Source organism: Eptesicus fuscus, chromosome 2 (assembly GCF_027574615.1).
Source record: "Eptesicus fuscus isolate TK198812 chromosome 2, DD_ASM_mEF_20220401, whole genome shotgun sequence".
Lineage (NCBI taxonomy): Eukaryota > Metazoa > Chordata > Mammalia > Chiroptera > Vespertilionidae > Eptesicus > Eptesicus fuscus.
Genome location: NC_072474.1, coordinates 72355943 through 72382865, shown reverse-complemented (window position 1 = coordinate 72382865; position 26923 = coordinate 72355943). Strand labels below are relative to the sequence as shown.

The 26923-nt window shown below is 39.1% G+C and overlaps 1 protein-coding gene across 1 annotated transcript in view; it reads right to left on the bottom strand.

Annotated features, from left to right (window-relative positions):
• Positions 1–26923, bottom strand: part of ADAMTS3 (ADAM metallopeptidase with thrombospondin type 1 motif 3) — a 231747-nt gene that overhangs the window by 32147 nt on the left and 172677 nt on the right. The window contains exons 5-10 of the mRNA XM_008157465.3: positions 19692–19891; positions 5900–5983; positions 3868–4024; positions 2990–3095; positions 2286–2429; positions 1416–1548 (exon numbers count right to left, since the gene is read on the bottom strand). Coding sequence (XP_008155687.2) covers positions 1416–1548; positions 2286–2429; positions 2990–3095; positions 3868–4024; positions 5900–5983; positions 19692–19891 — 824 coding nt within the window. The remainder of the gene's footprint in view (positions 1–1415; positions 1549–2285; positions 2430–2989; positions 3096–3867; positions 4025–5899; positions 5984–19691; positions 19892–26923) is intronic.

Sequence of the window (26923 nt, the reverse complement as noted above, 5' to 3'; positions counted from 1 at the left end):
TACATTCCATGCATTTGAGTCTCACGATAACCCGTGGCTGAGAAACATGGGTTACAAGATAAGGCTATCGCTATGGTTACATGTGAGACAGTGACATAGCCTAACTAGAGTCTTAGTTTTCTCAATCTTAAGACTGTTTTTTATTTTCCCGAAACACCACATTATAGTATCTGAATGTATGTGTCAGCATACATATTTGTGTGTGCTCTTATCTGTTCTCCTTCTAACTATAAACACCTTACATTCTTCAGATAGATTTAAAAAAAAATATCCAACACCAATTTATTCATATATAATTGCCTACACCACCAATTATGTTGGTCAGCGCTTTTTCTCGATTAGTACTCATTTTGGGCCTGGGTTTTAATGCAGAAACTATACATTCCCACCATGTTGAGCCTAACCTTTAGAATTTTCAGGTCAAAACATGAATGTAGGTGATTAGGAGCTGGCAATGTATAGTTTATAGAAAAGCCAATGGCTGTCGCTATCAGCATATGGAAGATTTGAAACATCAGATCAACTTCTTTCAGTACCATGAAATACGTTTTTGTTTTTTTGCTATAACACGTAAAGCTTGCTCCAACATACAGAAAATCCATTTTTGTAGTGAACTACTACATCCTCAACATGGAAATTTAAAGACACCTACCTCTAAACTGAATAGCTACATGGAAGACTGGCTCTAGTGGATTCCACTGAGCGTTGATTATGTGCCCGCCATTGTGCCATGCACTTTAGTTATATTATGAAATTGAACCCTGACAACAAATCTGTGAGATGAACACTATGAGTATCCATATTTTACACATGAGGAAACTAAACAGAGAGACTGAAGAAGGTGCTCGAAATCATACATCTAGTAAGTGTTGGATCCAGGCCCTCATGACTCACCAGTCTGACTATGAAGCCCGTAGTCCTGACCTCCATGCTCTACCACGTGATTCTCACAGGAGCGTAAACTAGTATTGCCCTTCTCTGTGCTCACAGCTACATGGAATCCTGGCCAACAAGCTAATGAAAAGCAACCTTTCTAAGGCTTAAATGCCATCTCTGAAGGTCACAAAAACCAAGGAAGCAACAGAGCATAAAGTTTGGAGCTGGACAACCTTGGTTTCAATATCCAGCTCCCCTATTTACCAGATGTGCGATTTAAGCAAGTTGCTTATACTCTGTAAATCTTGGCTTTTTCATCTGTAAAATACAAGTATACCAACCTCCATCTAGTCTGTCACAGGTATTAATAAGACAGTATATTTAAAGCATTCAGCTTTAATACGCAGTGACATGGCAAACACAAAATCCTTGGAAGAAATTCTCATACTCATACCAGTGAGTCTGTAAAGCTCGACAAACAGGAGCTACACAAGATAGAATTCAAGAAGCAAGATCTAAATCGACTGTGAGAAACATACCGCAGTGCACATTTTATAACCAACCCCAAAGTCAAAACGACATTGCTCATCCATAGAATAATTGATTCCAGGAAGTTCTGGGAGTTTGGGCCAATCATGTTCAAATGGGTCATCAAGGAGACAGTCATAGGAACTGTAGGAAGGAAAACATCGCATGTAGTTTAATGTTCATTCTTTTATGTTGTCCTAATGAAAAAACTATCCATAGGTTTTATACTCTGGAATTTCATTAGATCAGAGCAAGGCCACAAAAGCTTATCTTTAAAGGTTTTTGGTTTTAGTTCCATTCATAAACAAGACCCTTCACCCTTAATCATCCCAGGAAAAGGAGTCAATCAGGACGTAGGGATGCAGTGTAACTGTGACAGCCTTTTTCGTGTCCTGGAGCTCCTGTAGAGTGTGACACCTATGATACAGGATGTAGGTGGTATTATGAAGGCATCACAGGACCATCTCCTCCTCATCCTCAACTCAAATCTGACCATTTGTCAAAGATTCCATAAAGAATTTACTAAAAACAAAAATCATAGTCAAATATCACTTAAATTCCAGGCTTATGGCTTAAAATATTGTGATTATATTATGGAATCACTAGAGGCCTGATGCACAAAATTTGTGCATGGGAGGGGGGGTTCCCTCAGCCTAGCCTGTACCCTTCCCCCTTGGGGGATGTCTGACTGCCGGTTTAGGTCCGATCCCTGGGATTGTGCCAACAGCTTTGAATCGTAAGAAAATGTTTACTGTGAACAACAGTTTTCATTCACTGGGAGTTTTGTTATGAAGAAGATGCTAAGAGTCAGTTTCCCATCTCTTTTTTCTGTATTTCTGCTAGAATATAAATGCTCTCAGGACATGCAGAAAGGGACGCACTGTATGTATCTTTTCAATTCTTGGCCACTGCATCGGGACCAGTGGTAACGATGAAACGCCGCTTGCACCAAGGGAGCCATGACGCTTCCCATCGCAGTCTCATCGCCGCACCTATTGCCTTGTCCGTCATGCTCCATTCCCAGCCTAGAACACAAAGTGAGATCTCGCTGGTAAGAATCACAGGGGCCAGGGCTTTTGCTTATTTTCTGTTTTAAAAATAAATACAGTAGGTCCTCAATTATGTCATTCTGTGTGATGTCCTTTCCTTATAATGTTGATGAGATGCCGAAGAAGTGTAACTCTGGTTTGTATCAACTGGCCTATGGTAAAACTGGTTTCATTATGAGTCATTCTGCTTAAAGTTGCAGAACCTATCGTCAATTTAAGTGAGGGCTTACTGTATAGGGAAATACGTACTTTTTAAGTGAACATGGCTGTTGTGGAGGAGTCGCAGGCATTGTGGAATAGAGAACTGGACAGAAATGCCTTTCTAATTGTACAGCTATGAAAAGTGCAAGGGTGTCTGCAGCTAGAGTTGCTCATTTGGTTTCAGTGCATGACCTCTTCAGTGTTTCAGCTCCTCACACTTGGCAAGGGACGGGAGTTGCATGCTGGCATGCCCTCTGCCCACACTGCGAACAATGCTGAGAAAAGCAGGGAAGAAAAGACCTTTTCTGGCTTTCTAGCTGTCAACAGTGACTTACACATGGCCGGTTTCATGGGCTACTACAAAAGCAGATGAAAAACCATCCTCATGATTCAGGGTACAACTTCTCACCGGATGACACATGCCTGTGACTGGAGCATATCCTGTAGAGAATAACAATTACTTTTATTTTCATTTTATGAGAAAACCCATTAAGAATTACTACTGGACCTTTGCCTAGAAAAAAAAAAAAAAAAAAAGCTTTTTAGGAAACAGAGGCAGTATTATTTCCCCGCTAGCATTGTGCCACGTTCTCTTGGGAAAGCGACAGGTAATGGTCTTTGAAAAGATTCACTGGGTCTGCATTTTTTTCCTTTTCTAAGGGAAGGAACTGCCTGGGATTACCATTCTGTTCTGCCCACCAACTAAGCGTTGTCTTTCTGTTTTAGTGAATGGTCCTTCATATCATGGTACCAATGAAGGGAGCCAGAAATTCCATCAACATTGAAAAGAAAATCGTCGGTCTTCTTTTTCCCAAAGCCTACCCCGGAATGTATTAGTTCAATGTAAGCTGGCTTCAGAAGAGAGCTCTTTGGCAGCAGTCACTTCTCATGGCATCTCTTTTCCCATTCCAGCGCTTAGTGGAGATCACACTGCATTTTACAGCCTCTCCTCCATACCTCAAATGCACAATCATTATGTTAAAGGCAAGTATAATTTATTATGGAACCTAAGTGGCATTTAATATGGTGAATTCCACAGGACTCACTGGAAGCAACAGAAAGAAAACGTATGCTTGGCTGATGCATGGTGGGAAGCAGATGGAGGGAGAGATATAAAATGAACATTTGAACAGACTCCCCAGACTCCCTGATTTAGGATTACTTTGGAAAAGTCATGCCCTCAAGTTTTTCTTCTACACCTGAATGGAAATACCTTGCATTCCAGCAGGTCCAAAGTCTTGCCTGGTTAAGAAAATTGCATGGTCATGGTGTTCAGAGTGGTTGGGATCCGATTTCTGTTGTTGGCAAGCCCAGCGACACACATTCTCCAAGCTTCTGGATGGATTTCCCCGTTCTATGAGGCTGATGGACTGAGAGGGAATAATATGTTGAAGACATACATAACACTTGCCCAAAGGCTTCTTTTAATAACTTTAGCTGAAGTTAACATTTGGGATTACAGCATTTAAATAATGTTCGGTAATATTATTTGGGAGCTATTTAGATACCTACTTTAGTTTGGGAATTTTAAATGCCCAGGAAGGAGCTCTTTTCAATAATCAATATTACCTGTGTGAAAGGTGACTGACACCATATATGGTAATATGTGATGCTGAGATTTGCTATTGTGAGGCAACTCAATGTTAGTCATGGGGTTAAGAACTCCTAGTAATCTAAATATTTCCTAATTCAGCTTAGATTTTTAGTTTCACAGATATTAAGAATAAAAATAGAGGGAAGATTCTGGTACGAGACTTTTATCCAGAGCTGTTAAAGTGAAAGATCTTTAGTTAAGATTTGTGTGTGTGGGTGGGTGGGGGGTGGGCTGGTGTCCAGCATTAATCAACATATGGGAAGAATATAAGTTCTTCAATGAGCTGGCAAAGCTGGTCAAATCTTAGTTAATGGGGAGTGGTCAAATTCTATAAACCTCACACTGTGAAAAACAACTCTCCTTTTTAAGCTCACAGCAATGAAGAGAGGTAGGGGTGTAGACTTATCTTGTTGTTCCAATAGATGGATTGGAGTTCCTTGGAATGTTGCTACTGTCACATTATGGTCAGGAGTTAAAAGTTCAGGGGGAAAGGGACCATCCTTCAAGAACCAGGAGCCACACTTCCCAGCGTAGCTCTGCTGGAATGAGAAATTGAACTTGCAACCCCAAATTAATTAGTCCCTGCTTGGCTGGCAGGCTGAGAGTTTTATTATATTTCAGCAAATGTTATTATCAGTGTTTACATTCTTAACAAAATTAGCTTGGTTTGTTATATGCTGATCGCAAACTTCTCCAAGAAAATAATGTAACAACCAATGAAGGCCGTTAACATCTCCCGCTGGAGTTGACTTGGATTCAGTGTCATCAATGCAAAGTCCGTCAGGTTTATGGGATAAACGAATGACATGAATGATGTCAATGACACCCTCTTATTGGAAAATGATAAGTGGATGTTAAATACATGATGAAATGCAATCCTGAGGATTTTTTTCTATTTGCTAACTATATAATTTCATTGGTATTTCATAATCAGAAAAATTTAATTACGGGAGGGGAATATAATTTTAAACATCAAGTAAATTGCCAAGTTATCACTTTCCCTATATTTTCTCACCAAAGGGAGAAACCATTTCATCCTTTGCATTATTTCCAAGGACAGGGACACATCTAGTGCCAGTTTAAACTCAACTATAGTTAGTTGCATCACATGAAATGCCTACTATGTGCATTTTGACCTAACTTTTAATTTTCAAAAGGACCAAAGCTCTTTTAAATTGAAATACTCACTATATGCTTTACTTTTAAAAAACAAATCATGTGAGGGAAGGATCTTTGTCATTTTTCTTCACTGATATATCTGAAGCACCTACAAAGCATCTGACACACACTCAATATGTTTTGAAAGAAAAAAAATGAATCATAAATTTTATAATAATGATAAGACTAAGATAGTCTCTTTCCTCACAATGGTATCCATTTCTACTATCATGCTTGATGTCAGGATAACTATCTACTACTCTATTACAAAGGTAAACAAAGGGAATGGTACCAGCACACAAATCATTCATTATCTGCTCAAAGTTGGAGATCTCTACTCACTGTGGCTGGGTTTTTTTTCATCAGTTCAGTGCAACTGAGGTTTGCATGAGACTTATCTATGCCACCTGTTGGCTGAAGCTTCAACAATTTAATCTTCTACTTGCTAACCCAGTCCTTAACGTTATAGTTCACGTATTTTAAGACAGCTTACCTTTGCATAACCCAGCATGATCATGCGCACCAGGACCACATTTATATGTACTCCGAGGGACTCATCATGGTAAATTTCATTCACCTGGAAACAAAGCAGACAATTACTAAAAGAAAGGGAACACAGAGGACTTTGTCAAATGTGTAATAATTAAGGGATCAGCCATGTAATTACAAGTTCTGAAGTAAAATCACTTTTTAAAAAATGTAGTTTAAACTGAACTCTGAGATGAGATCACTTCTAGTTTGGAATAATTGTTAGTATGTGAATTACTGAGTTTGCACACTCTGAAATATCATGAACATAGAGAGTATGCCTTAAAAAGGCCTCATTAAACTACTGTAGTTAGTCAACATGTGCTAAAATCCACATATAACATTTACCAAAAGCAACCATGAGAGGGTGACTCTGGTGAAGCCTCTGCTAGCTGTGGCAGCTGGGGCGGTGTGTCTGGTTGAGAGAGCCCATGGAAGTAGAGCCAGCATTCAGGGATGGGAGCCTCTCAGTGCCCCTCCCCCAGAGGAATTCGGCAACTAGGCAATGATTATTTAGGAAGTCCAACAGAATAAAAGTTCTTCCATATTTGAATTACTAATGTGATTGTGTGAGTGCATATCAGATGAGTGCATGTCAGGCCTGGATAGAGCTCAGAAAAGCAAAGGTGAGTACTTGCTTTTATTTAATATTTAAAGTTACATTGAAATTTCTAAAAGTGATGGGGTATACTGTGAAATCATAGATATTAGGATTTAAGCAACCTCAGAGGTCATAGTCCAAGATAATTTTATACAAATGAGGAAGAGGAAGCCTTTAGATATTAACTGACATACAAAAACACACAGAAAGTTATTTGGCAGATATGAATCCAAAGTGGACTGTCTCTATTTTCTGTGGAATCTAGTGCAAATTAGTTTGATGAGGAACACTTTGTAAGTTCAGAGATGCCAGCAGGAATGGGAAAGGCGAAGCTACCCAACTGGATTACAAAGTTAGCTGTAATAACTAAAAGGGGGATGGAAAACCAACTGTAGTTCCACTTGAGGTCCAGGAGGTTTGGACAGTAAGCATGGAAAATTAAAAACCTACAGAGAAAAAAATAAGTTACAAATTTTTAAAATCTCACAGAAAGAGGCTTTAAAAGAAATATAACTCAAAAATGGTAGAATGCTCTAAAAAAAAAACAAAACAAAAAAACTGATGAATCCTAAAATTGTGAAATGCCACATTCACCAAAATATAGACCAAGAAATCTCAAATGAAATGTTTCAAGAATCAAATGGGACTGCATAGAACACCTTAAAAAACCAAAGCCTTCAATGTGGACTAAAGGCATACTTACTGAATGTGTACATGGGACAGAAAAAGAGGATACCTAGAATGGAGGAAAAAGATCTCACAAAGCTGGTATACACTAACGGTGACAAAATGTAGTTTAACAAAAAAAGATATAGAATCCTTTTAAGTGGAAGAACGCATGCATATTTACACATTCATTTACATACACACACACACACACACAAACATAGAATGGTAAGACCAGATTTAATACCTGTTTCAGATAAGCCAAGGAGTGAAAAAGAAAATCTGCTATCTGATGTGCATGTAGGTAGCTCATCCCCAAGCTGTCCTACTGAAGTCCAGAGAACCCCTAAAGTACTGAGCTCCTTTTGTCTGTGTTGTTATACAAGAGGTAGTGACAAACACAAATGTACCTGAAGAACAGCAAAGAGCAAGAAACCTGGAGAATGTGTCACATAAAGAATGGCAGGGGAGACACAGTGGCTAAGAGCCTGACGCCAGACACTAACAGTCTCAGTTGACATCTTGGTTCAACCCCTCATTGCTTGTGTTCAACTTTCTGAGCTTTGGTCAAAAGGACAACAGCATGGGGAAGACCTGGGGTGGGGCAAGGAGGTGGGCAAAATGGGAGACATTTGTAATACTGTCAACAACAAAAATAAAAAATAAATTTAAAAAGGAGATAACACTATCTCACAGGGTTAGGCAAGAATGAAAATATTTGACTCATGCAAACAAACTGCTCAAAAAAAATGTCAGCAAGAGGAAGAGAGTGACATTCAAGTATAGGAAGAAGAAAAGAAAACCTAGAAAGAAGACCTAATAGCAGCCATATGGAAAAGGGGTTCAATTTATCCTGTGTATCTATAAAATAAATAGAAAAAAAAACATGAGTTAACACTATTATAGGGTAGATTTCAGGTAAATATAAGGAAACACTGAATGCTGGACAAAATGCTGGTTTCTTAAGACCTTTTTTGGTCATGGGCAGATTCTCTCATCTAGCTCCACACCTCCTACTGCCTAATTGAAAACTGAATGTCCCCTCTTCTTCTGGATTAATTACCTAATAAGGAAGTTCTAATATTATAGGCCAGTAAAATCCATCCCAAGACTCTCAGATATTCACAGAGACTTTCTGTAAGGCATCTGTTTTGAATTAGCAACATGGCCTCACTCAACACGTACTTAGCTCATTGTAACTTTCAATGTAAAAAACGAAAAGGTTGAAAGCAATGTTAGAAAAAAAGAGGAAGCAATGTTAGTAAATACATTATAAAATATGCATTACCAGTACTTTTTAGAATGTGAACAAAAATTGGAGAATACAAATGAAAAGTAAAGAAAAGTAGCTAGGTTTTAAAAAAGTGAATTGATTTCTGGAGCAGAGGTGATGGAAAGGAGGGAGGAACTTACAGCCATTGCAGAATAGCAGTGACAACTGCACTTTTAAATGCTACAGGAAAAATCTACACCAGAAAGTCCTAGGAGCATACAATTAACAAACATTGGTAATAATGGCAAATAACTTGTGAAAGATGAGTTAGTATGATGTACATCTATTCCCCCCTAAATTAATAGATACCTTTGTATTTGGTGAATTTTAAAATCAGTACAGTGCCAAGAAACTATAATGGATAAAATTTGCGTTGTCAATGGCAATATTACACAAATATGTTTCATGGCAATATTACATTTATGTAATATAAAATGATGGAATAAAGGGACACTTCTAAAAATTTACCATTCACTAAGAGAAAAGTTTTATTTAACAAGAGTCAAGGTTTTTTTTTTGTGTTTTTGTGTTTTTTTTTTTTTGTGTGTGTGTGTGTGTGTTTTTATGTTACACTAATTATGCCAAGCTAATTAGGTAATAGGATTCTGATAGAACCAAAATTAGTTATGGAGTATTCTGTGTCAGCACACAGGGTAAACCTAAACTTTATGGGTAGCATATAAGGCAGTATATGCATACATAGAAGAAAGCATTCTTTCAATGTGGCAAATCAACAACTACTAGGTGTCTGCATTGTACAAAGTACTGGATACCACTTAATGTTGTGCCTTTCCAGGTTTAAAAAGTGGCTTCCGGTACATTATTTACTTTTAAAGTGAACTTAATAATTTGATTGCTTTTCATCTTTCCAAGCCTTATCAGTAATAGGATGCAATGTTTTTATACTCTGAGACATAGTGGATATGATAAGAGTTGGAGAAATAATTAGCACTTTGGATTAGCTATTCAAAGGCCTGTGATTTCGTCCCAGCTATGCCACTGACAAATTGAGTAACCTCAGTTAGTCATTTAACCTCTCTGATCCTCTTTTTTCTCGTTGGCAAATTATAATTGAACTTGCTCTGCCTACATCACACAGTTGTTTCAATCAAGCAAAATGCCACACAACTGCCCTCAGCATAATATAAAGTACTTTAGCACTCCTCCACCTATCCTTGCAAAAAGCTTTCAAGGTTTGTGGATGTATTTTCATAATCTACCTGAAAAGTGCTATAAAAACAACTGCCCCCATCTTAATTTTCCCTGAAAGAGATGTGAAGACTCATACTGTCAATGTGTTTAATTGAATGAAAGATATAGTTTAACTTATCAAAAAACAAAAACTGACACTAATTTTTTTTTCATCTAAATGTTGCACAAAAGTTCTCTCCAGCAGATGGCAGTATATACATTTTAGAGGGGGTAAGGGACAGGCCATTTAATACACCTGAATGTACTTACATACCAGTAGGTGTGTCTGCCTTTTCCTATATTTACAAATAAATCAAATAACTTCTTTCTTAAAATTAAATAAGTATTTAAAAATATTCTAACCCAAGGAAAACATTGAGTTTTGAATACTTTACTCATTTGGCTCTTGAAAGCAAAGAAGAATGTTTTAAGACATCTTTATTTATATTATTTTTCAGTGTCATCTGATTAAAACATTATATAAGAGGCATAAAAAAATTCCTCTGACTTGGCTATAAATTAATCACAAATTTTAACAATCAATAAATTATATACAGAAAAAGTAAATCATACTGAATTAACCATTTAAATGAAATAAAATAAATCTTGATTAGAAAGCATTTTTACAACTCTTATAATGAAAAGGAAATAATTTTTTCCCCTAAGTAACAGCAACAACAAACAAAACAACAGCTAATATTACAGTTTTCCAGGTTCTACACAGTTCTAAATACTTATATTAATTCAAGTAATCTTTGCAACAACTTTAGAGATATCCCCATTTTAAATCTAAAGAAATTGAGCATCCCTCCTCCCCCCCCAAAAAGGAGGAAATTGAGGCCCAGAGAACTTCAGCAACTTGCCCAAGGTTACAGTTAATAGACAGAGCAAAGGATGAACACCTAGGCAGTCTGACTCCACAGTGAGTAGTTGTCAGCATAATGCTACACTTCCACAGACCTGCAGACTACAGTACGTCACTACGCACCAAAGTTATTCTCGTTTTAGAATAATCAATACTGATTTGCTACCCCTGAGTTTAGATACTGATGAGGAATCATATTGATAAAAAGAACTTAGAGATTTCACCTCCTTTTCATAACCGTCCCTAATGTAAATGTTAAGGAAATGAGAAATTGGATTCAATTTATTATAAGAATTTCTTGATTATCAATATTATGGTATTCAAAAAATATCAGGAAATTAATAAAGAGGAGCTAGAGCACATCACTGCAAACACTAAGAAAGAGTAGAAAAGATAGGGCTGAAAGTGATAAGCAGAATGTTGGGTTGTAAGAAAGCATTGGGCATAAACATTCTGTATAATGCAAATCAAAGTCTGTCTATGAAAAACTATCCTTTTGCCATGTGAGCCAATCTATTGGAGTATGGGTAGACTCATTGTGAGGTGTTCAGTGTTGAGCCCAGAGTCTATTAAATTACCTGAAAGAAGGGGTAAACAAGACATTAATTCAATTTTCAGATGACCTTAAATTGGAAGGGGTTGCCAATGATGTGAGGAGAGAAAAAAGGTAAAATCAAATCAAGTATTCCTTTCCTTGAAAAGAAAATGCCTTCCAGGTTTGTTCCCGGACAGGACAATTTCTCCCAGGACATTTCCCTGGCAGGACAATCTGACCTGCTTTGTCTGACTAGCTGATGAACAGCTTTGTCTAGCTTCACCAAAACAACATTCATTTTTCTTGCAGATGAGTGGATTAGGTCTTGAGAGGCAGTATAGCTTAGTGGTTAAGAGCATGGGCTCTGCAGCCATATTGCCTGGGTTTGATCTTAGCTGTGTGACTTTGGGCATGTTACTTATTTCTATGCCTCAGTTTCCCATCTGTAAAATGGGATAATTATAGTACTATCCTTATAAGATTATTGAGAGGAAAAAATCAGCTCATATATGTATAGCACTTAATGATGCATGGCCCTTGCAAATAAAAAAACAAAAACTGTTAGCCACTATTAGTATCCTTATTCAAACAGAAACAAATAAATGGTACATACATATAATTATTTTTAAGAAAAAGACTTGGTTAATTGAAAGCAAACAAGTAATAAGATAGCATAGGTGATTTTGGCTGTAAAAATAAAAGAATTCTGAAATGGACTGGGGGAAAATATAATTCTCTTCACAACCATCTCCTGTGGAGCTAAAAGTTTCAAACATACTTACTTTGGCTTTCAACCTCTAGTCCTTTTACTCAAGGTAGGTTTCCCAACCTGTCAACTCTTCTTCCCTCACCCCCAATCTCAGACTAATTTTTAAGAATAATCTAATCAAATATTTACTGACCAGGTTCCACATATGCAATTGTTCTGAGGATGGGGAATGGAATAGTACCGGAGTTTGAGTATGTTCTTATCCTGACTATACTGTAATAGGTAAAATAGGCTCTGAGCATGGGGGAAAATGAATACAAAAAGGCATGCAGTCAAGAAATGATGGAAAAGGGTGCTATAAAGAAAATACACCTGAGTGGTGAGATAAAGGACAAGAGGTTGAGGCAGAAGGGACCTGAGCCTGGGCAGTCAGGGCAGGGAGACCTGGATAGGAAAGAGATGGTTTGTGCCGAGCTGAGAATGAGCAACTGAGGCAAAGGGAAGAGCAAGTGCACATTCTCAGCCCACGTATGAAAGCGCAGAACCCTGCCGAGACCTCCTAATCACGGCTTTAGTGACTGAGGCCCATGGACATTCTGTGATGTTTCCCAAATAATGAGCACAGCCCAAATTCCAATAAAGCCACGTGATGCCAGTCCCTGCTCCTGATCACTCCCATGTTCTCTTTCTCGTTGTGTCACAGTGAAAATGCTAAGTCTCTACCTTCTTCTGAGGCTTCTTCCAACTTCCCTAAAGACATTTGCTCTGAAAGTTGAACTTTACATCCCTTATTCAATATCTTCCTTTCTTGCTGTTCCTTCTCTTCTCTTATTAATATTCTCAATTTTCCTTCACCATAAAAAAATAACCCACATACACTGTTTTGCAGCATTTAGTACTGTTTACCACTATGTCCTTCGATGACATTATTGGGTTTATTTACTTTTTTCTTTTTTTTATTCTTTATTTTAGCAATATTAGCTTACCATTTTCTGCCTGGTCCACACATGTCAGTGTCTCATTGTCTCTGATCCTCTTCTCTTCTCGCATACTCCCCCTGCAGTGTTTCACCCACTGCTGTTTCTTCGACCACTACCTATAGGCTGATGTGTTCCAAATGCTTCTATATCTAAGTCTCATGCTCCGGAGCCATCTGTTCAACTCTAGTAACATCTATCTATTTGGAAGTAGACCTAAATATCTCAAAGTGGACTTGCCTTCTCCCTAAAATCTAGTCTTTTCTGAATATTCTATCACATTTAAAGGCTAACTCATCCTTGACTTCTTCCTCTTCTTCGGGTATTGCGTTGATGTATTACTAAGCCCTGTGGACATCTCTTAAGCCTACCCTTTCTGTCCACCTCCACATCCAGCAGCTTAGTGTCCACCCAAATCAGTTGGACCGCTGCAAGAACCTGTGAAAACTTTTGCAAATGTCCGCATTTGGGTAGTTCGGGCCCATTTCAGCGGTTTTCCAGAAGGGCAGATTATAGTGGTTAGGTGATTGTTTTCAAAAGTTTGTCCTTTTATATTAATTATGCCTTTATGTCTTTTAAGCATTAAGGGCACTTTGGGTGGACCAAGCATAGGCAATTCAGCCACAAGGCCTTACGTACTCTTTGGGCCTTTGGAACAGTGGAGACATACCCAGTGCTCAGGTAGAACTGATTCCCTTTTTTTCAATAATGAGAAAAATGATTTCCTCAGCAAGCTAGAAAGCTTTTCTGTACTTTAGGACCCTGGGAGAAATAAAGGATGGAATAAATTTGGGGAGGATCAGTTCAGTCTGATTACTTGTAGTATAAAAAAGGAAAACTGAGTGAATATCAGAAAAGGAATTTGGGGCTGCAGAATCAAAGGGGACAGATAAAACTGAGATGCTCCAGTAAAAATCAAAGAGACCTCTGAGGCAGACCTCTCAGACCTCTGAGACCTCTATGTCCTGGAATGCTAACGTAACCTGTGATGTGGGGACTCACTCTAGAAAGATGGGTCCAGGATTTTCCAGGGAAGGTGTGCATGTTTATAGAAAGTGTGGCTGAACTGACTTGTGCTTATTACTCCAACCTGCCTCTGTGACCTGGGCTGCTCAATCCACATTGGGGAAATGAAGAGAGCTTGCTGAGGCAGGGAGGGGTAGTGTAAACCACAAGGAGTTTGGAGCCAGACAGAATGTGGTCTCTCTCCCAATTCTGGCACATAAATTCCATGTGTCTATGTTCACAGCACAGTGTCTAACAGAGTTTCTTCCTCCAAATCACTCTAATGCATCTAGAACTCTCTTTCTAAAACATAGACTGATCAAGTTGCTAATCGTCTTTAAAACACTTTCTGACTCTTCCTTAGCAGAGTGAAATTCAAACTCCTTAGGGTGGCACGTGTTTCTCTAAAGGTAGCTCCAGCTGCTCTGTCCAGCCTCACCTTTGGCCATCTCCCCTAAATACCCTTCAATTTCACCTACCCACCAAATTCCAGTGGGTCCAAAAACGACCACTTGTAGTACGTTTTTATAATCTGTTCTCCATCTTCCAAGACTCCTTTTTCTACAGGGAAATGACAATTCGTCCCCTGTAGTTCAACTCAAATGACTTACCCTCTATGAAGACTTCCTCTACCACTGGCGTTATTTGCCAAACCCTGTCCCCTCCTTTTCAGTTAATGTTTACTTTGTGGCTGAGTCTTTTGAAGAAACGATTACATTTTTTTATTATTTGCTCATTTGTTTACTTCACCTGCTAGAATTAGCTCTTTGTAGAAAGGAGCTATATACTGATTAATTTTTGTCTCTCCAGAATCTAACAGGACTTGGTTTGTGAGAGGGTTTATAAGCCATGTGAATAAATGACAACAGGAAAGTATGAATTCAAATGTAAGAAGTGATTGAACAATAATGACCCAAACTAGAAAACCGCTACGTAATTTGCTTCGGTTTGCCTAAACACATCCACTTCCTTGATAACTCTGCCTTGCAGTCACACTCATCGTTTTCAGAAACGGTTAGTTAGGAAAGTGTTCAGATGTAATCATCACTAAGTAACCAGTAACCACACATATTTACTAACTCCTGGATAAGTCAACTGATGCTTGGTTGTTGCCAGAGTACTTCTGTGTAGTTTAAAAAAAAAAAAATTAGGCAGTAAAGCCTGTCATGTCCGGATAACACAACTATGCTATTATTATTAGTTCATTACCCATCTTAAGTAGCCAATTTCAATATAAAAAAGAATTAATGAATTATCTCTTAATTATTAATGAGTGCCTAGAAGTACAAGATAGTTTTTCATAGTAGGAAGTATTCTTGTAAATGCACTGTTTTCTTTTCACTTGGTAAAACCAGAGATTAAGGCATAGACTCAATGATCTGCAGGGCACTGGAGATCATTTTAATAGACACAATAGATCCAGGTCACTTCACAGATCATAGCGAAGGACAAGGATACCTGCCACAGACAGGAAGGGTTGGTGGCAGAGACCATCTGGCACATTAAAAGAAAACAACCCACCCACTTACCCACAAAATCTGCTTCATCACCCGTTAGCATTTTAAATGGGATTGCTTGCTGATTTGATACAGTCACGCATGTAACTGGATTCTCATTTCCATGACTTGAATGGTATTCTCATAAGACACAGTGAAAGGAAAGACATGAGAGTTTTATTTGGCAAGGGGTGTACCAGACGCAGTAAAGCTTCAGGAGGAAGAGCACTAGGCTCCGAAGGCACAGAGATGTGGGCTCAAGTCTTGGCCGAGCCACCTATTAGCTGTCTGACTCTGGGAAGGCTGCCTAACTTCTCTAAATCTCAATCTCCTCATTAATAAACTGGGACTAAAAATGAACATATGCCAGGGTGGAGGATTATTACATAATTCGTGTAAGTATTAGCGCAAGACCAGGCAGAGAGGGAAGGCTAAATGCTAGGGGGTATTAGTTTAAGCCTTCATCCTTAACAACATTAAATCATTCTTTGAACCTCCAACTAGATGATTTTTAACACCTTCAAAGATTTAATTACTAATCTTCATTCCATACTATCCTTCTTGTTGTTGCTGTCATAGTTCACTCCATCCATGTAAATAACACCATCTTCCATCAATGTTCAAGCCAGAAAAGTGTAAACCATGGTGGATTCCTCCCTTTCCCTCAGTCCCCTGTCTGATCCGCTGGGAAATTCTATTGATTCTACACAAATACTCCCTTGTTATTGCAATCTCCACTGTCCAATACACCATCATCTCTTCCCTACACATCTACAATTAACTTCCCGCTGGCTTGTCTGAACCTCTCGTCTAATCTTTTCAACACAGAAAGTGGCCTTCAATGGCTTTCCCTTAATGCACATAAAATTGAATTCAAACGCCTATGACCTGACCCCCCCCAGGTTAAGGTGCTGTCAGGCTTTGGCAATATAAAGTTCCTAGTGTTCCCTATATGATTAATAAGTTCTTAGTGGGGAGATACTTTGAAGCTATGTAAATATCCTGTTTCATATTATATTTTCACCCACTAATTTTGTCATTCATTGATATTTAACTGCAACAACTATTGCTTTACTTCTTACCAACTAGCAATTTCCTAAAGTCTATCATTCCTGCTACATTTATTAACCGGAATCCTGTTGTAAGGAAGAATTGTCCCCTGTTTAATTATATACTCCATTATTCATTTGTATCAGTAGGAACTCACAAGTTTTTCTTTTACTGCATGTATCATAATCCTTTATAATCATTTTATTTTTGCTCATAATATCTCAGATTTGGCTATTGGGAGCTACTTTAAGTTGGCTGTACATCTGGGTTCTAAACCTGGGTGATTGTCAGATGGACTGTGAATTTCTGAAATGGATGCATACTCATCTCAGTGTTTTGGAGCTAACAGTCCATAATAGGACAACAAGTGGGTCTCAGGGAGGAGAGGAAGGGATTCAGTCTTATCATACTTTCTGCCTGTCCTACAGGGGAAACCTGAAATTGTCTAGCTGGAGAGGGATGGGGGTTGTAGACTGTGTTGTTCTGTACCACCAACATTTTAAAGTGGATAATTCATAATTCTGTGTTGTGTAGAGCTATCCTTAAGGTGTAAGATGTTTAGCAGCACCCCTGATTTCTCCCACAGTAACACCTCTTCCTAGTTGTGAAAACCAAAAATATCTCCAAACACTGCCAAATGTTCTGGCGGGGGTGGGGTGGAGGGTTGGGGGCGCAGGGACTGGGACAAGATGCCCTCAGTTGATAATCACTGATTTGCAATCAGGAAAATCTTTCTGCCTACACACTTAAGCCATGTGCAATTCAGCTCTCATCAATAAGAAGACCATTTAGTCTCCTTCGGTCTGCTCACCATGTCCATCTTTTAGTTGGTTATGAACTTGGGAAGAGAAGGGAAAGAGCATTCTTATCTCCTCAAAACTCCTACCAACATGAATTACTTCAATGCAATGAAATAATATTTTAAGGTTAGAATAATTTCTGTGGTGTTTTGTGTTTTGTTTTTTTTTTTGAGACAGAGACTCAACCTCTTATATAACCTTTCTAATGAACTTAAAAAATGAAAGTTCTTTTGATGGTTATATAACGGAAAATGAAGCATTTTGTTTATTCTCTGACACCTAAATGAACTGTCTGATAAATATACTATATCCACTTCTACTTTCTTGTTAATAGATTCTACCTAGAAAACCTTTACATATGTATTGCCCTTCAAAAAAACAATAACAACAAAGCAAAATAAAGAAACAACAGGTAAACAAATCCCTAAAGACCTACCCAGCTTATCTCCATATTTTCTGATGAATTAAATCAGGCGTCCTCAAACTATGGCCCGCGGGCCACATGCGGGTGTTTTTGCCGTTTTGTTTTTTTACTTCAAAATAAGATATGTGCAGTGTGCATAGGAATTTGTTCATAGTTTTTTTTTAAACTATAGTCCGGCCCTCCAACGGTCTGAGGGACAGTGAACTGGCGCCCTGTTTAAAAAGTTTGAGGACCCCCTGAATTAAGTGATCAATGAGCATCTTGTTAAAACTTTACATTTTATAAACACACAAACTAAATCCCAGGAAAGGACATGATTCGTCTAAAGTCACAGAGCCAACCAGTGAACAGAGCTCAAACCCAAGCCTCTGCCTCCTAAGTCCCAGCTGTATTCTCAGTGCTTTACAACTTGGATGACCATCGTCATAGCTCCCTTCCCTAAAGTCTTATAGAATTTATAACGTAGCACCTGCCTTTTATTGCTCAAACTTTAAAATTTCCCTTACATTTCTTTTTTCTCCTCAACTAAATGTAAGTTCTGTGGGGACAAAGGACCATATTGAATATCTGCTGTTTCACTCCAAGCGCTTTCTGTAGTCTGAGCATTCAGTCAGAGACCTAATGAGTCTTTCATAATTGACAGTCTTGCTAATGGTAGGAGAAAGCAGCCAAGGGGCACAATGACCAATGCAACTGGGAACAGCATCTCTACAGACACTTTTAAATATTAGGTAATACAGAAATCTAAAACATGACTGTGTACTTCCGCGTGTGCATACAGCATGTATACAGCACACGACTTGCATCTACTCATTCAATCCTCCCAACATCCCTAGTAAGTCCTATCCTTTTTCTAATTGCCCCGCTGGAAGCCTAAAGCAGGCACAGAGAAGCTAATCCATATACTCAAAGTTACGCAACTAGAATCATATACACAGTTAACAGCCAATAGTTGAGGGCATTCATTTAATAAGCAGTGGTGAAGCTCTATACCCATCTATTGACAATGCCAGCCATTTGTTTTTTTTGTGTGTGTGTGATAATTGGTCTTCATGATAGGGGTTAGTACCAATGAACAAATAAAAAGGTGTTTGAATTTCTAGACTCATTTTCTGTTTCAAAGAGACATGGTATATATGGAATTTTATAAACTGACATCTCAATGAACAAAAATATATTTAACATATAGGCTTAAATATTAGAATAAGTAAAATCATGATTAATAAAATTAATACTTTTCTCCCCCCAGTAGAATTATTTGAAATTCAATCTTAAGCATGGAAAAAAGAAGGTAACAACATAGATGCCCAAAGAGATTACATTTATAGACAAAAGCTGAAAGAGAGACACAACTGGCTTAGGTAATATATTTTATAGATCAATATAATATGCATTTCATAATTCTAAAGGATAAAATATGTAAAATAGATTGTACTATTATCTCAATTACCTTTTAGAAGTGATTTATATATTATTTCTCCTCAATTTTTCTCTGTCAATTCACAAGGAAAAAAAACACACTAGTTTGAGAACATTGACTAGCTTTCTTCTGGATGTGATTAAGGCTCATAAAGAAGAAATAAAGAACAAATTTAAAGAGCCCTTTATGAATGCATTGCAGCAGCACTGTGCCAAGAGTTGACTATGCTTTGAAAAATATATTGCCTTCATAATATAATACTGAAAAATATCACTCTTATTCAAAAGCTCTACCAATAAGTATCCCAACAGAGTTATCAGGCCTAAGTCATTCTTTATCATTCCAGTATACAAAACCATGCTAAAAGAACGTTTTATCCCTTGTGGACCACATCAAGGCAGGCAGACTAAGCCCTGAGAGTTTTGATTGTTCCCAAAACAAAATGAGAAACATAATTCATGTCACAGTTCCACCGCATTATGACTTCTTAAATTTATCATTTCCCCTTGATGACAATAGACAACTAGTTGATCAACCAAAAGACATGTGTGCTTCATGTTTCCTTCATTTTTTCACCATTGTATGTTAACTGTATAAGTTACGGTTTGCATTTAATGCAGTATGTACACATTTTGGGTGTGTGGCACCGTCATGGAAGGGCTCATGTCGATTTTCAGAAGTCACTAACAAGACAGACGTGAATTACAAGATTAAAAAAAAACCTCAAGAAGGAGTCATTACTCACAATGTTCATCAGGGTGAGGAGGTAGTTCTGGACGTGCTCTTTGCCATGGAAACGGACCACAGAGTCATCCACTCCCAGCAGCACTTCAATGTTGTAATCGTTGTCTCCCGCATGTCTGCGACGCCTAATTGTTTGGTTCAGCTGCCGGTCAACATGGTGGTAAACAGTACCTAGATCTTCAAGGCCTTCCAGCGCTGACTCTATAAAGATATAAAGAAGAAGAAAAAAAAAAAAAAAGCTCAGGCATTTCAGCTTCCCCAGGAGGTCTTCCAATCACGTCTTCCAAGAACAGGCTCTTCTAGAGGGCCCACCGTCATAACTCATAATCACGGAGACACTGGTTTTCAGTTAATTCTGTAAGTAATATGCACAGCCATATGCTCAGACAGACCGCCTGTAAGCTCAACACTGAGGGTAAAGTGACACTGTTGTACAGAAAGCAGCGTTGCCATGCGGGTCTGAATGTTCCATGAGGATAAGAGCAGTTTCATCTTCCTCTAGCTGCATCCCCAGTACAGAGCAAAGAGAGTGGGGTACAGAAATCTGCTGGCTACATAGTTATTAAATAAATTGAGATTATAAATAAAAAAAACCACGAGCTAATAATTTTACAGAGGTTAATTTAAGTAACTACAATCATAGAGTGTAGAATTTGTATGTCATACATTTAAATCGCTCCTTTTACCAGCAGCCTTAACTTAAAAATTCAATTATAGTGTGGCAACACAACCGCATCTAGTGATATAATTATCGGTCATTATATATTACTTTATTTATTCTGAATATGTTTTTCTAGTGAATGCTGTGAGGGAAGAAGTGGATATACAAGGTACATCCACTTAACATCCAGTTAACATTATAGATCTACACATTTGTACTGGCCATTATTTGAATAGATTTAAAAAGCAGGTCATTTCAATTGCTAGATACCTGAATCTGTGAGATGCCAAAGTAAGAAAGTAAAAAAATTACCTATGGTTAAAGGAAAATAATAGTATAAGCAATTTTAATTGTATTTTTAGTTGAAGGAATTAATTTTTTTTACTTTCCAAATGGAAATACACACACAAACACACAGTCACACACACACAGAGGCATATATACAGAGAAATAAACATACAGATAGATATACATATGTCTGTCTATTTATCTATCTATCTCTCTGGAGAAAGTGAATTGAGACATTCTTAGGTTCTAAATATCTAGATGATATGCCTTCAGATTACCAAATATTTGGTAAATAAAATGTTTTTGGTGGATTGAAAAATAAAATCTATCATTTGGATACTAAAATAAAAAGCTATACAAAATTGCTGGTATAAAACTGAAAGCATATTCATTTCCATTTCAAATATATAAAACCTGGAAAAAAATTTTTACACACTGCCTTGATGTCTAAAACAACCACATATCTAAAAACACGTCTGACAGAACCATGTCTGACTCACACTATATATGAAGGTTTATTTAATGCTGCACTGGGGCCGGTAAGCTATTTGAATTAGTGTCTGACATTAATGAATAGGCATTTTCCTCTCCACCTTTGTGGTTTTAGTAAAGTTGAGGGGTAAACAAAGATGCCTCTTGGCCAGAAAGATTGATGACCAAGCCATAGCCACATGGGATTAGAAATAGTGGAAGTACAGATACCACCCGCACCCTTTCCACTTAAAAAAAAAAAAAAAAAAGCAAGAAACACCAGCATCCTCCCCTACAGTAGGGCCATAAGCTCTGAATGTAACGACTCAGATTTGAAAGCTATACTGTAATTCGCTTTGACTGAAGCCCAACTGCTGGGAATTTTCTCCTCATCAGGGAATCACACTGGCTCCACAACACATAAATAACTCTCACCACCATCCACATCAAATGGAAAGCTTTCCTCAAAAGTTGTTTTTAAGAGTTGTAAACCCTCATTGAAGGCAAGAGGCTACACCTGCAAACAGCTTTACTATTCAACCTCAAGACTTTTCACACACTTGAGAATGTGAAAGGCTGTGATTGCGTACAAACAGAAAATTCATACATGAGCTCCCAGTTCTAAAAATGGTTCTTTTGGGCAGAACTGTCAGCGACCACATCCAATGGAAATATACCAGCAATGTCATCATATCATTAGGTCTGATGCATGAATGAAGGAGGCTGAATACTTGTTTCAGAGAGAAGGTTCATTCTGCTCGAATACACTTTTGGTTTGGCCTTTCTACCTCTCCTTGAACAGGTAGTTTTCTGGAAAGAGAAGAGAATCTCTGTTTCTCTCTCCCACCCTCCCTCTCCCTTTCTCTCTTAATTGCATGGAACCTAGGGAGGAAGGAGGAAGCTTTTTTCTTTCAATAATTGCCTTTATTCAATCAAGAATACTTCGGTCCCTGTTTCCCCCAGTGCTGTACAATGTTCTTTTTTATTATTACTAGATGGGCATTGCCAAACATTTCAAAAAACAGGGGAATAACTTCTGACACTTATTATCTATATATATCTCTGTTAATTACAGATAGTTCTGAGTCTACAAAATATCTTCATTCATCATGAAATTTTCTCAGTATGCCCACTTTATAATATAACAGTAAAACAATTAATAGTACAAGCTTTTAAGCAGACATACCTAGCTTTAAATCCTGGGAATGTCACATCCTAGCAGTTGCTTTTATCTAGACTAGGGGCCAAGTGCACAAATTCATGCACCTTGAAAGGAACTGTGGGCCGCGAGGCTGCGGTGGGCACAGGGGCGGGTCTTGGCCCATCCTCTGCACCCCCACCTGGCAGCTCCCACCGTGGCCCCCAGTCGCCTGTCTGCTGGCAGCCCCGCTCCCACTGCTGCCGCTCCCACACGCTCATGGCACCGGCCCTGCTCACACCCATTGATGGCACAGAGCGATTGGGGCTGGCACCAGCAGTGGGTACAAGCAGGGCCAGCACCATCAGTTGCTGCCCTGATTGACCCTCAGGAGCAGGGGGAGGTGGAGAAGCCCTCAGAGGCAATTGGGGCCGGCGCCAGCAGTGGGTACGAGTGATGGCGCCGGCAGTGGGTGTGAGAGGCAGCTGCTGGCCCCAATCGCTCCTGGGTGATTGGGGCCGGCAGCCACCACTTGCACCCACTGACAGCACTGAGTGATCGGGGCCGGCACCGGGCGCTGGCAGCAGGTGTGAGCAGTGGCTCCAGCGCCAGCAGTGGGTGTGAGCGGGACTGGCACCACCAGAGACTTGTTCCAATGACAGCGACTGGCGCCACACGTTGGTCTGGTGCCTCGCTCACCTGCTCCACCATCCCACTGCGGCCGACACCCGCCATGTTCCGTGTGCAGCCCCTGGTGGTCAGCGCACATCATAGTGACCGGTTGTTTGGTTGTTCCGCCATTAGGTCTATTTGCATATTAGGGTTTTATATATATAGATGCCTAACTTCTTTGAGCTTCAGTTTCTTCATCTGTAAAACTTTGCAGACTTGCTGTGATGATATGATTAATGATCACAAAAAAAAAAAAAAAAAACAACTGTGCACACTGCCTAGATGTTAGTGCTTAACAAGTATTATTTACAGCTACTAGTACAATGATGATGATGTGATGATGGTTTCCCATTAAGAGAAGACATCATTTTTTGACACTTCCTACATTCTATTTTGTATATCGCAAATCAAATAGTTATTCTTTTAAAACAGAGATGAGGAAAAAAAATCTTGAATTAGTGAAAGAAACTCTAAACTGCTGGCAACTTTAGAAAGAATGAGAGTAACAATATCTCCTGCAGTGCACAAAGTAGACACAAGAGAGAAGAATCTAGAATGTTTACGTTCAATGTTACATTAGGATTGAAATCAATGAGACAAGCTTCATTAGTAGATTACAAACGTTCAAAGTTGGAAAGAGTTAGCTTATAGATGGCGCTGATCTTCATCCCACACACACTTATTGAGTACCCACACCTGTGGGAGACCCTGAGAAGGTAAGCAACTACTCGGCACTTCTCCAGATGGAACCCCTAGGAACCACACAGCTGTACTGGATTTGTAATATTCAGAATGTAGTTGAATTTTATCATGTAGCAACAATTATGTAGGCTTGAGTCACTTTCACGATTGCTAGGTTAAGCAGACCTAATCAGGGTGCTAAAGCATGCCCTTTACTAGAGTTCACACCTCTATAAAGCGTCAGCATTAAAGAGCTGACACACTTTGACAAGTCTCTGTCTAGTTCTCCATGGTCTCTTTCCCCCCGTAGGAATAGCAACATTAAAGCCACTATTATTCTAATCCTGTCCAACCACTCCCTAGCAGATCTGTTCACTGCAAAGGGGACTGAGAGGAACCACAGGGAAGTCAGCAGGCAAGTTCAAGAAGTGAAAGCTGAGCAACATTTTGCACTGGGTGCTGCAAACTGTGGATCCTGGTGGCATACTGCTACGTAAGCACATCAAGGGGACTTGAATAGCAGTGACAGACACAATAACAGAATTAGCAGGAAAACTGAGCATCTTAAAATAAATAAGTCACTGCAATAAGTACAGTGGTGCTACACCTCCTCACACTTCATTCCAGAAAGTGACACTCAGAGTACTTTCCAAGCTTTTCAGAAATATCAAATGCAACACCACTTAGTACTTAGATTGAGTGTGTTCTCTTTTTTTTTTTTCCCCCAAACTTTTTGGAAAATGAAAGCTTTTGAAACTTACCTGAGGAATTAGGATTAATAGTTTGGAAACATTTTTATTGTATCCTTTTGTGTACCCCCTAGCTTCCCAATTGCTGTATATGAACTTTCAGAAAAAGAATCACCCTATATAATAAAAGCTAATACACAAATCAATTTGACTGAACAGTGGAACAACTGGTTGCTATGATGCACACTGACCATCAGGGTGCAGACGCTAAACGCAAGAGCTGCCCCCTAGTGGTCAGTGCGCTCCCACAGGGGGAGCACCGCTCAGCCAGAAGCCAGGCTCATGGCTGACAGCACAGCGGCTATGGCAGGAGCCTCTCTGGCCTCCACAGCAGTCGGACATCCCCCTGAGGGCTCCCAGACTGTGAGAGGGTGCAGGCTGGGCTAAGGGATCCCCCAAGTGCATGAGTGCACTGGGCCTCTAGTTTTACTATAAAATCTGTTTTTATGGAAATAAAATATTTGGGGGGACATAGGTAACCAAGTCACAAAAAGTATAGTTATTTTAGCATTATATAGAATTGTGTTACCTCAGAATTTCGAACTTACCAAACAGAGAAAGTAGAATATGACTTGTTTTGCTGATTATGGACACTGAAGCTTAAGACATTTTCAGAATGGAATATGGTATGTGTCTATGACTAATTATCTTTACACTGCAGGACTAGGGAAATCATTCTGCACCCCAGAAAAATTCCTATGGTCTGGAAAATGACAGGAGACAAAGATAACATTGGAAAGGTACAAATTTTGATCAAGTTCTCAATCTGATACAAATATATTTGGGGTTGGAATGCAATCTTAAGCATCTATATATATAAAAGCCTAAGCGACCATCATGACCAGTTGACTGGTTGCTATGATGTTCACTGACCACAAGGGGGGAGATGTTCAATGCAGGAGCTGCCCCCCTGGTGGTCAGTGCACTCCCACAGTCAACCTCCCATGGCCGGCCAACCTCCTGTGGTCCCTCCCCCTGGCCAGCCGGCCCCTATTGGCCCTGATCACCGGCCAGGCTGAGGGACCCCACCCATGCACGAATTCGTGCACTGGGTCTCTAGTCCTATATAATAAAAGGTTAATATGCAAATTGTCCCCTTGACCAGGAGTTTGACCAGGGTGGGGGGCCGGCCAGCCAACTGCCCACGGCTCCTTCCCCCAGTGGGCTCAGCTCGATTGGCCCCGGCCAGGGCAGGCCGGCTGGACCCCACCCATGTACAAATTCGTGCACTGGGCCTCTAGTACTGTGATAAAGGCATGAAAGATTCGTCAACCCCATATTCTAGTCTCTCCTTCCTAAGGAACACAATGTCAATTTTATTTGTTGTGGAAATAAATCCAGATAGAAGTCATTCCCAGGCTCCCTATGACTGAGGACCACAGAAGACTAAGAATAAGCCATTGTGATATGAGCAGAAGTTTAGCTTGTTCCTCAGTGATTTAAACTGCTTGTATGGAGAGCTTCCATGAAGGCTCCCCAAAGGAAGGTGATTCATCTTGGTAGGTTCCCCTCCCCTTTGTCCCTTTACTCAATATTTCTTCCTGCTGCCTGGAAACATGGGCACGCTGTCAGGAGTTCTATGAGGTGACACTGGAATCCAGGCAAGTGCTAAATATGGCAGGGCAGCTATAAAGAAGGGCTCTGACCCCACAACGACTGTGGCGCTACCATCCCCACCCTGGATGGACTGCCTCGCGCCAGACTTTGCTCTACATGAGGAGTAGCAGTGCCCTTGTGATTTGGCCATGTTTGGGTCTTCTTTTTTTATGTCAGCAAATCTAGTCCTCATAGATATGACACTGAAAATATTTAACCTTGTTGTCTAGATTAGCACACCTACTACCTTTGGGAATGCAGGTTAATTTTCATGTGAATAACTGAATGATAAAGCAAGATTCACTTTACCAAAATGTTCCATAGTAGCTTTCTTTATAGTATACACACCTCAGAAAATGAGAATCACACTGTTTTGCAATATCAAAAATACAGAATGAGTTTAGATGTAGAAATTATGCATTATTCATAAACAGAATAGTGGTGAAAGTCAAGTGATTTTCCCATGGTCGGTGGAGATCCTGAGATCAGATCTAAAAATAGGCATAAAAATCCAACTAATGTCATATGGTAACATCAGAGTGCAGCTAACTTAAATAATTGTGTTGACCTGATTGTATGATCCAGCATCAGTAATTTTTGCACTGATATGTGTATTTTTAAATCTATATCATCAACCCCTAAAAAATATACAACATCTCCAAATGTATGGAGCCACCATTCTTGCAAGATATAAAATGTTTCGGTGAAAAGCAGCTGAATCTTTCACCAAATGGGAAATTCCATAATGATACTTCAAAGAACTATATTCAGGCCAATTTATGATGTCAACTCTGAAGTTTCATTAGGTAACTATTGCTGTTAAAAAAAAAAAAAGGACATTACCATTAAATGAATATTTGTTTCCATGATTTCTTTTCCCCAAAAGTTCTAATTCTAAAATACATGTTGCTTTTGTTTTCACTGACTACTTCAAGGGATAACATATGGCATTTTTAAAATGGAAAACTTCTTACTTT